This window comes from Rhipicephalus sanguineus, chromosome 9 (genome assembly GCF_013339695.2).
Source record: "Rhipicephalus sanguineus isolate Rsan-2018 chromosome 9, BIME_Rsan_1.4, whole genome shotgun sequence".
In the NCBI taxonomy this organism is placed as follows: domain Eukaryota; kingdom Metazoa; phylum Arthropoda; class Arachnida; order Ixodida; family Ixodidae; genus Rhipicephalus; species Rhipicephalus sanguineus.
Window position 1 is genome coordinate 30,999,962 of NC_051184.2, and position 14,351 is coordinate 31,014,312.

The 14,351-nt window shown below is 43.9% G+C and overlaps 1 protein-coding gene across 1 annotated transcript in view; it reads left to right on the forward strand.

The window, feature by feature from the left end:
• Window positions 1-14,351, forward strand: part of LOC119404902 (VWFA and cache domain-containing protein 1) — a 70,158-nt gene that overhangs the window by 38,011 nt on the left and 17,796 nt on the right. Inside the window, exons 8-18 of the mRNA XM_037671592.2 lie at window positions 719-805; window positions 1,809-1,946; window positions 2,203-2,303; window positions 6,015-6,147; window positions 6,908-7,057; window positions 7,680-7,803; window positions 10,753-10,879; window positions 11,129-11,300; window positions 12,032-12,174; window positions 12,812-12,909; window positions 13,818-14,012. Coding sequence (XP_037527520.1) covers window positions 719-805; window positions 1,809-1,946; window positions 2,203-2,303; window positions 6,015-6,147; window positions 6,908-7,057; window positions 7,680-7,803; window positions 10,753-10,879; window positions 11,129-11,300; window positions 12,032-12,174; window positions 12,812-12,909; window positions 13,818-14,012 — 1,468 coding nt within the window. The remainder of the gene's footprint in view (window positions 1-718; window positions 806-1,808; window positions 1,947-2,202; window positions 2,304-6,014; window positions 6,148-6,907; window positions 7,058-7,679; window positions 7,804-10,752; window positions 10,880-11,128; window positions 11,301-12,031; window positions 12,175-12,811; window positions 12,910-13,817; window positions 14,013-14,351) is intronic.

Below are 14,351 nucleotides of genomic sequence, written 5' to 3' on the forward strand. Positions count from 1 at the left end.
GGTATCATTTATGTTCGTGTTTGCGTCGCTGTCTTGCTATGTGTTGCCCCATGTAGTTTCTTCGCAAAGACTTGAAAGCTTGTTAAGAAGCTCGCACCAGATGTTGCATAAGTTGGTGTGCTATCAGCTCTCAGTGGCCTTTTATTCTATTGGTGAACATTTCAAAGTTTTGTTAAATTTGTGAATTAGTGATGCGACAGCATTTTAGTTTGTGCGCACATTGCACGTCAAACAGTGCAGTGTTAATTTCTTCACTAAACAAGTACCTAAAGGTTTCCTGAAATAAGCCTTGACACAGTTTATAATAACGCTTTAGCATTACACCTTGAACTCAAACCATCTTGCCCACCTATCTGTTATCTTGTCACAGTTACCTATAGACAGACACAGCTAAGAAGTGTAAAGAGGCCCCGCCCAGACGACCGAAGCGCGACTGTCGATTGCCTCCACCAACTAGACATATAGTCCACTATATAGTCCAGGCATATAGTCCATCGACTAGAGATGAGCGAGAGGACAGAGTCACCGGCACTGCGGCTGATGACGTCAGTCTAGACGTCATCCCATTGGTGCAGGCTCATGTTCATCCGCCTTTGAGGAGAAAATGCCGCAGACTTCTAAAGTTGTATCCAACTATAGACGTTCATCTTTGGTGCTGCCATTTTTCTTATTTCAATTGAAGTCTCATTACACTCCCTCTGCAATTTCTCGCATTCAGATTCCACCAATCACCGAGTCGGGTTCAGCAAGGCTTTCGAAATGATCCAGAAGAGCCTCCGGCCCTCCAAAAACACGTCGAAGCAAGGTTGGTGCGCCTTCTTGTTTTTATCGTGAAGGCAGTTACACTTCACACTCGAGGTGCATGCACAGCTTAGGTGTGTAGGGTTAGAAAGTCTCTACAGACGCACAGTGTGTTTGGCTGCAAAGGCGAGAATACCAATGTGCGTGCTTTTCATAATCAGTTCTGCCAGAGCGAGGGCAGTGTTGTGAAGATATGTGCACATGCATTAGTGTTTCTGTCGACGAGATGTGCACGTGTTGTATTTACACGATTGTAGGTTGACCTGTATTATCTAAATGTGAAACCCGAAGTTGGAAGGCTGACTTACAGTCGAAATGGAAACTAGTACCGCTAGTAACGGAAGGTCAAACAAGAAATCAGGGATGCTGTGACATGGCCACTACATTATGTTTGTTTTTCTGCTCCATCTACGGCATTTAATTATTTCGTGCACTTGCTTTGAAGGGAAAAAAAAGTCTTCTATTTATTATTTTTTTTTTTCCAGTTTTTACGAAGTCACTGTTTACTGTCAGGAGTGCTGTTTCTGATTGGAACAGCAGCTCTTCCATCAATATTTGACACTTCGATAAGAGCCATGCATGTCATTTTTGAAGTGTTGGTCGTTGATGGAAGAGCCGCTGTTTCAATGAACAGCGGCACTCCCAATGGCGAACAGCGGCAATTTATTCGGGGGGCACCGGTGTTTGATAGAAGAGTACCACTTTTTTTTGTTCTCACCTTACTCTTGCTTGTACGTTACTTCATTTGTGGTAACATTTCAGCTTCTTACAACGACACATTCTAACTTCCATGTTGTCCTACTCGGTGAAAGCACAGCTCTCGGTTTCCCTTGCCTTAGATGTGCCGAAGGAAGGATGACACTGCTTCATGTTTTCTGCTCCAGTGTACCTAGCTAATGGTACAACGTAGCCATCACTTTTACATGCCATGATTTATACAGCTTCTGCCTCTTGCGAATATTCTGCATCGCAGTACATTTGTTTGTATACTTGTTTTCACTTTGCAGCCGAGGCGCTGATTGTCTACGTAAGCCGGGGCCTGCTGTCGTCGATCGCGGATGCTCGTCCAGTCTTGGAGACGATCGCGAGTGGACACCGAAGCAGCGGCCATCGCGTCGTCATCAACACTTACGCAGTCATTGACGGTGAGCATCTTCTTGCTGCGCACGTCACGTCCGGCTTTATGTGGCATTTAAGGTGCTTTCACATAACTGGCTTACATTTATACTACCAGCGACATTGTGACATGTGTGCAGTGTGATATAGGCCGGGTATAGGACGAGTTGCAGGAAATTTAGAACACTCTTTAAGAGACAAAACGCAATCTCCACGAACTGAAACACACGAGACCTGTGCATTGTTTGTCAGCTTGTCTGATTTCTCGGAAATTTGTTCTCGTAGATGGCAAGCCCATTATGTACGAGACGTCATTTCTGAAGGACATTGCTGAACTCAACTTTGTCAAGTACAACGTGCCTGGCGTTCCTTCGCCAGAGCTGAGGGTAAGTGCACCACTCTGGTGAATTAAGTTTTTGATACAGCAGCCAACACTGCAAATCACCGTTTACACCCTATATTGATTTGTTAAATATGCTTCTACAGCTATACGTAACATAGCCCGTAAGTATTTGACATTCCCATTTCATCGGTGCGCTCTTAGTGCTCAAGGTGCCGTCACATAAAATTCAGTATAATCATTGTACATGTAATTGGCTTCACATTTTTCTGTCTTTTTTGTTTCCTGATGGAGACAAGATAATTGTGACTTACTAATACAAATGCTTTGCAGGCTTTTGTTAAAGCATTAGTCAGTGGGTCTTGGAAGGATGAAAGTGCACACATTAGCAATAGTACATTGGACTTTGTAGCAGAAGCAGAACCTGAAGGGACCAGGAACATATGTTTCATTTAAGAGTCCCGTTTACTGAGATATGAACAGGGGTGCAGAATTCAAGTATGAGACCAATCACATTAGAGGAAGTTGTTCCATTTAAATAGCAATTCATTTAATAGCCCAGGTGAAAATGATTCCCATTCCCAGCTGGGTTATGAAACCTGGAAATCTTTCCAGGCTGGGAAATTTCCCAGCTGGAAATGGGAAAATTTCCAGCCTGGAAAAATTTCCAGGTTCCATAACCCAGCTGGGAATGGAAATATTTCCAGTTGGGAATGGAAATATTTCCAGCAAATATTTCCAGCAGGAAATGGCAAAATTTCTAGTTGGAATCCTTCATTCCCAGCTGGAAATGGAAGAGTTTCCAGATTTGACCTCGCATCGCATGCGTCTTAGCATGATTCCTACAGGACCTGTTCGTCCAGTGAACTGCACACAGTCAAAGAACATGGTGGTGAAATTTAACAGCATTTATTTGAACGCTTGTAGCAAGTGTTGGAACATATCTTGATGTAGAATGAGTTTGCTCATATCCTCGTACACCACCTGAAACAAAATATTTATACATAGTGAGCAAACATCAAAATCACAATGACCCATAAAACGCAATTTTAGCAAAAGTATAGTTTTACCAAGTCACATGAACAGCATCAATACAGCTTTCAAAAGCAGTACCACAATACAAAGTCAATGCAGTGCAAAGCAAAGGTGAGCAAGATCTGATGAGCACTGCGGTTCATACTGTAGGTGCTATGTAACGATTATTTATATCGACCTTAAACTACTCCGAATAGGCGTCCAATGAGTTCACTCGAACATATGTAATTACTCGCGTTTGTTGCATAGACGCATGCGCACCAGTAGGCACAAGCATTGCACGGCACAGGGCTACTGGAGACAAAGGCTGCTTACACAAACCGTAGTGTACTTCGTGCATATATAAACATTACACGCAGCCAGGTAACATGACACCGTGATAACGAAGCCCACAAACATTCGGGACAAACGTTCACTTATACTTGAAATATATAAGTGCATCTTACCTCCAAATGGAACAATTAGAGCTGAGAAAATCGCTGTCCCTTGATCGGCGCTGGTGTATCCAAGACATCGCACACAGTACAGCAATAAAAACCGTTCGAACATGCTGGTCATCACTTGTAACATTTTCCAGAGATAAACCTGACCACAAAGAACTATTCCATGTAACTGTCGCACAGATATTCATCAAGGAAACTCCCTAGAGTAGCGAACACCGAGCACACACACGCACAGATATCACCAATATCACCACGACTAGCCGCCATGTGCTGTACGAAACTGTGGCTGACTGCGGCGACTTAATAATTTATGCGGTCTATCGGACCGCTGTCTTTAATGGTGTTAGCCTTAAAAAAAGAAATATAACTTTTGTATGCTGTATTTATATTACAGAGTAGGTTATTATTTAGCATTAACGTCATAAGTCACCGAGAAATGATACGAGAATAGAGCTACTGAGATGCCAACAAACATCGCGGCAGTGCGGCGTTTTTCATGGCCGCGCCGTCGGAGGGAGCAAGTACACATGTGCACTATGTGTGCACTGTAGAGCAAGTTAGCAAAGTTCACTGCTATTCGATCGTGGCAGTCAATGGCGAATGCTGAAAATAATGCCCCTTTCATAAGGAAGTAACTACTATTGTTTAAACACTAGCTATTGGCGCAACGGCTCAATGAGGAACTGAGCAAGCACCTGGTTGGACTTATACAGTTGTAACATTTGTAATGCCGTGTCGACCGGGCGCACGACTACTGAAAAGGTCAAATAAAAGTGCGTGTTACCCCAGCCATACATATTTTTCAATTTTTTGCAACCCAGCCGTACGGGGCGCGGAAGATCACGGTTGTAAAATGTATCCAATTGCCATGTGATGAATATTCAATGTGGTTCTCAGACATGGATGTTTCAGGGAGACCCCTTGCAGTCAAAGGAAGAGGGGGTGGGTGGGTTATACGCAATATGCAGCGTGTGAAATAGGTGCCTTTTATTTCTACGTGGCAAAGAATGGTCAGGCAAAAGTGCCGCGTCAATTCGATCTGAACAACTTGTCAATAAGTTCTCTAGTCTGCAGCCACATTCAACCTGTTTATCGCAATGTTTGTTTTTCAAATATGCAAGCCTGGAAAAAGCATGCTCGCATATGTCGTAGAAAACTGCAACAGAAACTTTACAGCCACCTCATGAAGGAGAAACATGTCAGCTCCGTCGCAATGCACAAATGTAATGCAGTGAAGCATACCAAAAAACCAGAAGGGGCCGCTGTCACGGGACATAGTGGGCCTTCAAAAAACTCTCTTTTTTTTGCAAGCTTATTTGGGTTTTGCAGACCCCGAAGAATGACCTCGCGGACCCCCATTTGAGAACCACTGTTCTAAGTCATGTCTAAATGCATGGTCTGCATTATACACTTAATCTGCTATCACTTAATTGTATGCAGATCAATCTTTGGGTAGCTGGAATTCCTATAGTCAACTCGCGCAAACAGGAAAATTTCATTCTGAGCAAATTATTTCCCAACTGAAGCTGGAAAAATTTCGAGCTGGAAATATAACTTCCCAACTGGAACTGGAAACGTCAAGCTGGAAATGGCTTTCCAGTCGGGAATTATTTCCATATCCATGCTGGAAATACCATTTACAGCCTGGAATGGGTTTCATTCCCTGCTGGAAATACAATTTCCAGCTGGGAATGGAAACTTTCCAGCCTGAAGAGCCATTTCCAGCTGAAAACCAGGCTGGAAACCCGTTTTCCAGCTGGGAATTCACATCCCATTTTCACGTGGGAGGCTACTGTACCTTAATTTTTTCTTAGTGTATCTATACTTTTCAGAGTCATCATGCGCTTACCAGAAATATCCTTAAACTCGCACCTTGTGAGCATACATTTTTAAGCCTTGTATGTACCAAGCAACTCTCTCTTCTCAAAATGTACTGATGGACTAGTTGGTGAGCCATGATTCTCGAATAGGCAGCGCACAAAGGCAACGAACACGTACACAAAAAAGACGCAAACACAAGCGATGAGACCAATCATATTAGAGGAAGTTGTTCCATTTAAATAGCAATTCATTTAATAGGCTACTGTACCTTAATTTTTGGAAGGATGAAAGTGCTTCTCTATGTTCTCCAATTCCTTGATTCTTAATTTTTGACTAGGGTAACACACTTTCTTAGTGGTCATTCATGTATTGCATTGTATTGAAAATATTAGTTGCTTTGGATTAAAGTGCAGTTTAGTAAGGCCGTCAATCATATTTCCGTGCATTGCTGCTTGTAGGGGGCCATGGTGACCATCAACTCAACTGAGAACCTCAGCTTCACAATGGGCCAGTTCTACTCTGCCCTGAGCTTTCACCGACACCCTACATCGGTTCACTTCTCTCTGCCCTGGTTTGATAACGTCAGCAAAGGTAAGCCCAGGTGCCTGCGTTTTTCATCTGTATTGCGAGGCTTGGAAACTTGTGACGGTAGCGAGCCGCTCTTAGTTTAAAAGTTAATGTAAAGTTCCTCGTAACGTAAACGTGGCACACGAGACAGTATAGAGGTTAGCAAATTACAAGGTCAAGATTTACATAGAAATTCCACTGGAGAATCAAATTGTTTGGCTCGTCATTTACCGTACGTACGAACTGTACAAAGCTGGTTTTCTTTATCAGGATATTTTTGCGCGGGTGTGATGAACATGAGAGGTTGTAACGTTGTGCACCCTAACATTGTGTGTGTGTGTATGTGTGTTTGCGTGTGCAGGCGTTATGGGGTCGCATAAATTACAGCTTAGATTAGTCATTAGCTTCCACACAAGCCCATGCTACAAGATTTTGCGACTGCTGTAATCTATTATGGGATATTGTTCTTAAACAAAGTGTCTTTGACACCCTTTGCCAATTGCTTATTTTGTAATCACGCTGTTCGTTCGTGCTAGCATAATAAAAAAAAAAATCATCGGCACTATGAACAGTTGGTTCAGTTCTTGAGTGATTCCGTTTTCTGAAGCGTCTCCAGATGTGGTAACACTTACTCAACCAGTAGCTCAGTACAAATTCATCTGCGGCCGCAGTGCTGTTTTATCGTGTCTTTTTCGCGGCCAATTAATGCAAGAGAATACTGTTGTTTAATTGCCCCCACGCCCCCTCCTCTTTTACTGACTGCTTGTTGTGTGTTACTTTACAGACCTGGTGATAAGCATCAGCAAGGCTGTGGTCCACCACGGTGTTCTCTTGGGCGTTGCCGGCGTCGACATCTCAGTGTCTGACATGGCTGAAGACATCGTCTACTTCTCTAAATCTCAGGATGCCTATAGCTTCCTTGTTGAAAAATCAGGTCAGTGCAGACTTTCCTGTACTTTCAACGTGCCTGATTTCATGTTGCCTACTGTTGATTAGATTTGTACAGAGTGTAGTTGCATATATTTGGCAGAAGCATTTATTTTGCATAGGGCATCAAGAATAATGAAGAAATAAATTGATAGTGGGTAGTTCAGTGATTTCGATCTTCTCAATTTTTTTTTTGTTACACTGTTCTCGCAGTTTAACCTATACATACATACATACCTGTTGGGGCCAGTCATAAAAAGCTTGCTGTGCATAGCAAAGCTAAATTGTTAGTCAGGTGTATGCACGGTAGTGGGGTGGAGGTTCGTGGTCTGGGAAAGCAGGCACAGAAAACAGAGGCCTAAGAGTAAAAAAAAAAAAAAAAAAAAAAAAAAGAGAGAAGCCATCGCAAGCATCTTTGTTTTTGTGGTATGCCTGTTTGCTATGCCCCGCAGTTCTAAACCATGGGTCCGGGCCACTTTGCTCAGTTTTCTGTCATTCTGAGTATGGTATGTGTCTGCTTCATGCATTAGTTGGCCAAAAGTGTACATGCCGACTGTTTCCTAGTGCACATATGTTAATGTGGTCGCGGGTTTGTCATTGCATCACCTCTGCTTCTCCTGCTGCCTCAGGTGTGGCCATCGTGCACCCAGCATTGTCCAAGCCATCATCAGTGTGTGAGCAGCCAATGCACACGGACATCCTACACTTGGAAAACAGGCCCGGGTTTCACGCCGTCCGACAGGACCTTCTAAAGTGAGTAGCTAGTCCCTTGTGGGGTTTGAAACCTTGCGTTGCTGCAGACATTTTAGCCTCTCAAATTGATGGAGCCTCAAACACAATTAAAAGCACATGGAAGGAATAAGCCCACTGCAGCAGGCAACAATTTTCGCTGGGATGAAGGAAATATGACACACATGCACTCCCACAAAAACGAATTTGTCGTTCTTTTTGTGCAAAATAACACGTAGCCAAAGCACAAGAAGTGTTTCTCAAAGAGGTTGGGCTAAAGAATTGCAGAGGCGCAGTTCACCACTTTCCAACATCACACGTAAAGGCCCGTGAAGCGTTCTGTAGATTGAAGTGCGTACGAGCATGTGTTTAGCCAAACCTGATACAGTAGAACCCCGCTGATACGTTTTTGAAGGGACCGTAGGAAATAAACGTAAGAGACGGGAAACGTAAGAGCCGAAAAACAGGAAAAACGGCAAAATATTTAGTGGTACAGAATTTTATTTCAATTCTTACGAGCAGCACGAAAATTGGCGCGCTCAGCCGCGATCTAGTCATGGATAGAAACGCGGAGCTTAGGACGGCCTCATCCACAGAAATGTAATCAACGTATGTGATTTTTTTAACACCAACAGCTGTAGGCATGAAAGAACTAAGCACACGCAATCACGACCGGCGCGGCGAGTCCGACCGCGAACCGCACGCACGACCATGCGAGCTCCAACCAGCTCGAATTCCTCCCGTTCTCCGACAAATAACGGTGATGATGAGTCTACGCCAACGCGATGGCAGAAGTGAATGCCAATCTCGAAGGCCTTGCTTTCGCAAGCAATTACGTCATACACGCCATGTTGTGCAATGCAAATCTCAGAGGCTATGCTTTTGTCAATAGTAAATGCCAATCTCGAAGGCCTTGCTTTCACGAGCAGTTACGTCATAGACGCCATGTTTGCAATTTGAATCTCGAAGGCCATGCTTTTGTTTGCATCAATTGAAAGATTCTGTTGCTTGCGCCTCTCATGCGGCTAATATTACGGTCAAACGAGGCCAAGCTGCGTGAAAATGCACCATGGCCGCTCTCTTTGGTAGTCACTCGGTCGGCTCCGGGCGCACTTCGCGACGTATCATACGGGAACGGTCCGACAGTTACAACGTAACAGCGGGGTTCCCAATACATTGTATCCTATGGGAGCTATGCCGGGACCGGCGGAAAACGACGTAACAGCCGGGAAAACGCAGCAGTGAGGAACGTAACAGCGGGGTTCTACTGTACTTTGATTTAGACCAGTCTTCAAAGTAGAGGATTTTCAAGGAGGCAAAATTAAATCTCAATTTCCCGAATGACCTTACTGTTTAAAGAAGAGACAACAAATTCATTGCTGCATTGCTGCATAGCTGCGTCAAACCAAGCTGCGTTCATGTATTTCATGCTGTTTTGCTAACCTTTGGTATGCATGCCTTGCTGCAAGTTCTTCTAATTAAAAAGAAATATTCATGGATGTAGGGTGTTTGCGTTCCTTTGCATCCAAAAGCCTGAGAAGAGAAATCGTGTTCCTTTAGAAGTAGAGCTGTGCGAATAGCAAAATTTTGGGTGCGAAGCGAATTCAAATATTGGAGTGTGAGTGCGAATCGAATCAAATATTTTTCGAATATTTCTCGAATATTTCTAGAATATTTTTTGAATACATCGAAGCGTAATTGCAGAAAAAAAAGTTAGAGAGGATTCCTAAGCATATTCTTATGAAATAGCAACATGAAAGTGTTTCTTTTCGCTAGGTTGATGAAGCGCTGGCGGGGTGGTGTTTCATAATTGTCTTATCAAGAATGAATTGTATTTATGTACGTGATTTGGTGCAACCAAAGTGTTGCCGACAACACTTCACACATGATAGGCAAAGATGCCATTTCCTCAGCCTCTCCTCCTCTCTCAACTTCTGTGGAGCCCAACTGATGTGGTGGACAAGGGTGTGCTCCCTTCAAGACCGGAGTTCCAAATCTACCTCGTAGATGTCGACATATAAGAACGTCTGAAATTTTGGATGCTAAAAAGCTTCGGCTTCCGATTTTTCGGGCTTCCTGCCAAAATTTCAGGTCCAAAACATCATTAATTGAGCCCCCACCTCTGCCACATCTTTCATCTCCATGTTGGAATCGGCGTTTTCTTGCGTTAACACATTGGCGACCGTAGCGGAGCTTGAAAGGCAGCTTTGCCGCAATACAGGGGTGTGATGAGGTGAAGCATATCAAAATCTAGGGACCACTTACAATCGGACCTTGACTGTTTCTTGGCCAAGTTCAACCGTAACGGAGCTTGAAAGGCAGCTTTGCCGCAATACCGGGGTGTGATGGGGTGAAGCATATCAAAATCTAGGGACCACTTACAATCGGACCTTGACTGTTTCTTGGCCAAGTTCAACCGTAACGGAGCATGAAAGGCAGCTTTGCCGCAATACGAGAGTGTAATGAGGTGAAGTATATTGAAAATTTAAAGGGGTCATTTTTAATCTGACGACTCTTGGCGAAGTTCGACCACAACAGAGCTTGAAAGGCAGCTTTGCCGCAATACGAGAGTGTAATCAGGTGAAGCATATTGAAAATCTAGGGACCATTTTCAATCGGACGTTGACTCTCTTGGCTAAGTTCGACCGTAAAGGAGCTTGAAAGGCAGCTTTGCCGCAATACGAGATTGTAATGAGGTGAAGCATATTGAAAATCTGAAGGGGTCACTTTCAATTGGACATTGACTGTATTTGTTTTTGGGAAGTTCGAATAGTTCGAATAGTAAAATTCCAGTGCGAATCGAATCGAATAGCAAACACTATTCGAAAAATATTCGAAATTTCGAATATTCGCACACCCCTATTTAGAAGCTATCATGAGACCCACTACACTGTAGCATGTGATGTAATGAATCAGTGCTTTTCTTCTTCTTCTTCCACACCCTCTTTTTCTTTCTTTTTTTTCATTCCCCAGTGCTTCCACTGGCGAGAACAAGCTCACGCTTGCATCTGTAGTGGAGTCACCTGACCGTGCATCAAACCTGGTCGAAGCCGAGCCGGCTGAAGAACAGCTGTCGGAAGTTGTCTACCGTTGGACTAGGGTGAGCCTTTTGTGTCCGGCACTACCTATGTCTGTGGTGCAGATCTTTTAAAAATGAACTTTTCCGCATAGCTGAAACCGAGTAATTCTAACATAGAAATGCAATTCCATAACCATTACCATATGCATTGCACATTGATCACACTCTCGTAATGATCGCACCCCTGAATTCTCTCGTGACGTCATTGTGCGGTTCTACAGGCATGGCTTTCCTTTGAACATGCCTCGCCTTCTCTCACCTGTTATGCAGGTGGCTGGTACACCCTACGTTGTTGCCATCGTGAGCTTGAAGCCAAGCCGACAGCAGCCGGTGCTGAGGGGCACGACAGCAGGCGATGCACTGGGCGAATTTTACTACCACAGGCTCGACCTCGTGTCTCCTCCTCAACTGTGCCGACACATGAAGCAGCTCTCTACACTTGGTGAGTGCCTCATTTTTTATTGCGGTAGCAATGACATGGACACTACAGACACATTTTTGCCGTCATGTTCCGTATGAAGTCCAAATCGATAACATCGCCCCGCACATGATATGTTCTATGTACAAGTGGAGGCATGCAAGCGCTATCGAGGAATGCGGCTCAAGCAGAGGTGAGACGAGCAGGCTGTCTCCATAGCACAGAAGGCGCATAGAGGGCTGCTGGGGGCCTCCTTCGTGGCTACAGCAGAAAAATGTGTACTTGGGTTCAACTCGCAGGGTTTAAGAGAGCATTTGGAGACCATGCACTATAAACAAATGTAGGCACACCAGACAGTACAAGCATAGGGATTTGTGCAGATTGGTCTACAAGCACAAGAGGGCTGCACTCACATTGTCTGGTCTAGTCCTTTTTTCTTCTTTTTTTCAACGGTGTCCTCAACTACTCACATTAATATGTGCCAGGGAACTAAGTCTGCAGCCCATCAACAAGTCTCTCTTTATCTGCCAAATTTTCGTGCCACCAAATCCACATTTGTTTCCATTGAGCACCATTGTTTTTCAGTTGTACAGATGGAAATGTCTCCTTACATAAAGCAACCTCTACCTCATGGATTTCTGTAAAAGTGTATTCGATCAGTGACGCTCGACTGCATTGCTACACATTACATTGTTACGAGGTTACGTTCTGTGTATGCTTTGCACTGATTTGACTCGTGCTCCATTCGTGTGCAGCCGGCAGTACGTTGTTCCTCTCTGCGGCCTGCTTCCTCTCACCCTTTGAGTACCTGTCCCAGGAAGAGACCAAGTCCCGAGTGCAGGGTTACATGGCCTACCTCATAGACACCACCATGCTGATTGCAAACCCAGGACTCAAGGCAAGGCATCACTTGTCACTGTACTTATGACTGATTGGTGCTCTCGTTCATTGATACGAGGGAATTTATTCATAGTTATTTGTGGTGTTTAGGTGACAATATTATGTATGCTGGGCATTCTTTCTTGGCATTTGAACCCTGACTAAGGCTACGGTAGAGGCATTATGTTTTGTGTCAGTTTTAAGGAATGAATTACTCACGTTTAGCTCTTTGAGCTACTTCAAACTACTGTTCTGTGGTACGTAATCTCATTTTGCACTAATGTAATACTAACATTATATGGCGGTAAACAAAAGTAGGTTAACAACTATAACATTCACTGCAACTTTGCTTCAGAAGTGCTGTGCTGTATGCAAGTGCTGTATGAGTCGAAGTTATTAAACAGGGCATTATAAGAAGCCAACAACTTGTCATTTCCCATCAACATATTTTGTCTTCTGTGTCGTCACAGAATTCGAAGGCCATGCACATGATGAGCAATTCCGTCCTTATGCCGAATAGCCTCAGCAACGCTGCGGGCGTCATGCTGGAATGATATGTCTGATTGCTGGCCCAGAGTGCTTCTGTATTCCTCCTGCTTGCTATGAGCTGCCTAAGAACCGTCACATGACACTTTGCTCACTTTCTGTTGGTGCAGCCGGATGTGCGAGACGAAGTGTTGGCAATAGCCCGCATCACTTCCGAGTGGAAAAGAACCTTCGAGAGCAGCGAGTTCACAAAGCACGTGGTGCGAAGGTGAGTTTTGCAGCTGCTTGAACTTGTGGGCAACTTAACGAATTTTGCAGTTTCAGAATGAGTGTAACACTCGTTCTGAGAGCTGCGTTAGAGCTTGTGCAGCAACTTAACGAATTTGCAGTTGAACTTGTGCGCGACATAACGAAGTTTTGCAGGTTCAGAACGAGTAACACTTGCTCTGAAAGCTGCACTAGGGCATGTGCAGCAGACATTTTTCTGAAGGAAAGCAATTTTTTGCATCTCTGAGTGCCGGGCTTTTTGATCTTTCTTGAGCTCAAGAGCAGTCTTACAACACTTTTTGGAGTGCATAAATAACCACTACGCCATCTTGCTTACAACCGTTAAACGACGAACATATATGCGAACATCTACTTTGCCTGTTTACAATAACACAAGTTTTGCTTGCAAAATCTTGTCTTCCCCAGAAGTTGGGCGTTGTGCTTTCCCACATGGCTATAACACAGTATTGCTTAGCTCGAGATGCGGAGGTGAAGGTGAAATAACGAAATGTATCTTTTTTTATTATTAGTTCTACAAAATCTTTCATGGTCAACTGTATGTTGCCAGTACAGTTGCATAATGTTGCAACTACAGCGAATCATGTGGAGTTTCAAGGCTTCTTGCATTTATGTTCTTGCATTTACATTATTTCTTGCATTACCAAGAGAAATGAGACATCTCTGATTTGTATAATGAAGTATAAAAAGCATACACTATAGGTAGCGGCAATAATGTGATGCGTGACTGTTGCTCCACTAGTAGATATAACCCGTAAAACTTCACGAGGTGAAAAATTCCTAAATACAGGGAGACGCTGGAACCAACGTTTCGACAAACGGTCTTGTTTTCTTCTGCTTTATTTGCAAAACTTTGTGTTTGTGATTGTTTTGGTCTGGTCTTCCTCGCAGGTATGCAGCGACCTCGTGCGGTGCGATGGTGGCCTACCCTGGCACAGTGTTGGAGCGCAGCTACGACCCAACCGAACGGGACTGGTACACTCGTGCACTAGAGCACCCCGGCAAGGTTGTCCTCACAGCCCCTTACCTGGACATGGGAGGTGCAGGATACATTGTCACCTTGAGTCACACCATCTACCAGGCAAAGTGAGTGTCGTGTTGCCATATTTGTGGGCTTGCTGTTCAGTTGCATGAACATTCCAGTGTGCGTATATACCGTATTTACTCGAATCTAAGCCGATGGTTTTTTTTCGAAAAAATTACGTGCGAAAGTGGGGGGGTCAACTTAGATTCGAGTACAATGAATAGGTTTTTTTTTCTTTTCTGGCCTTGCAAATTTCGGGTGTTGGCTTAGAATCGGGGCCGGCCGAGATTCAGGTAAATACTAGGGGTGTGCGAATATTCGAAATTTCGAATATTTTTCGAATAGTGTTTGCTATTCGATTCGATTCGCACTGAAATTTTACTATTCAAACTATTCAAACT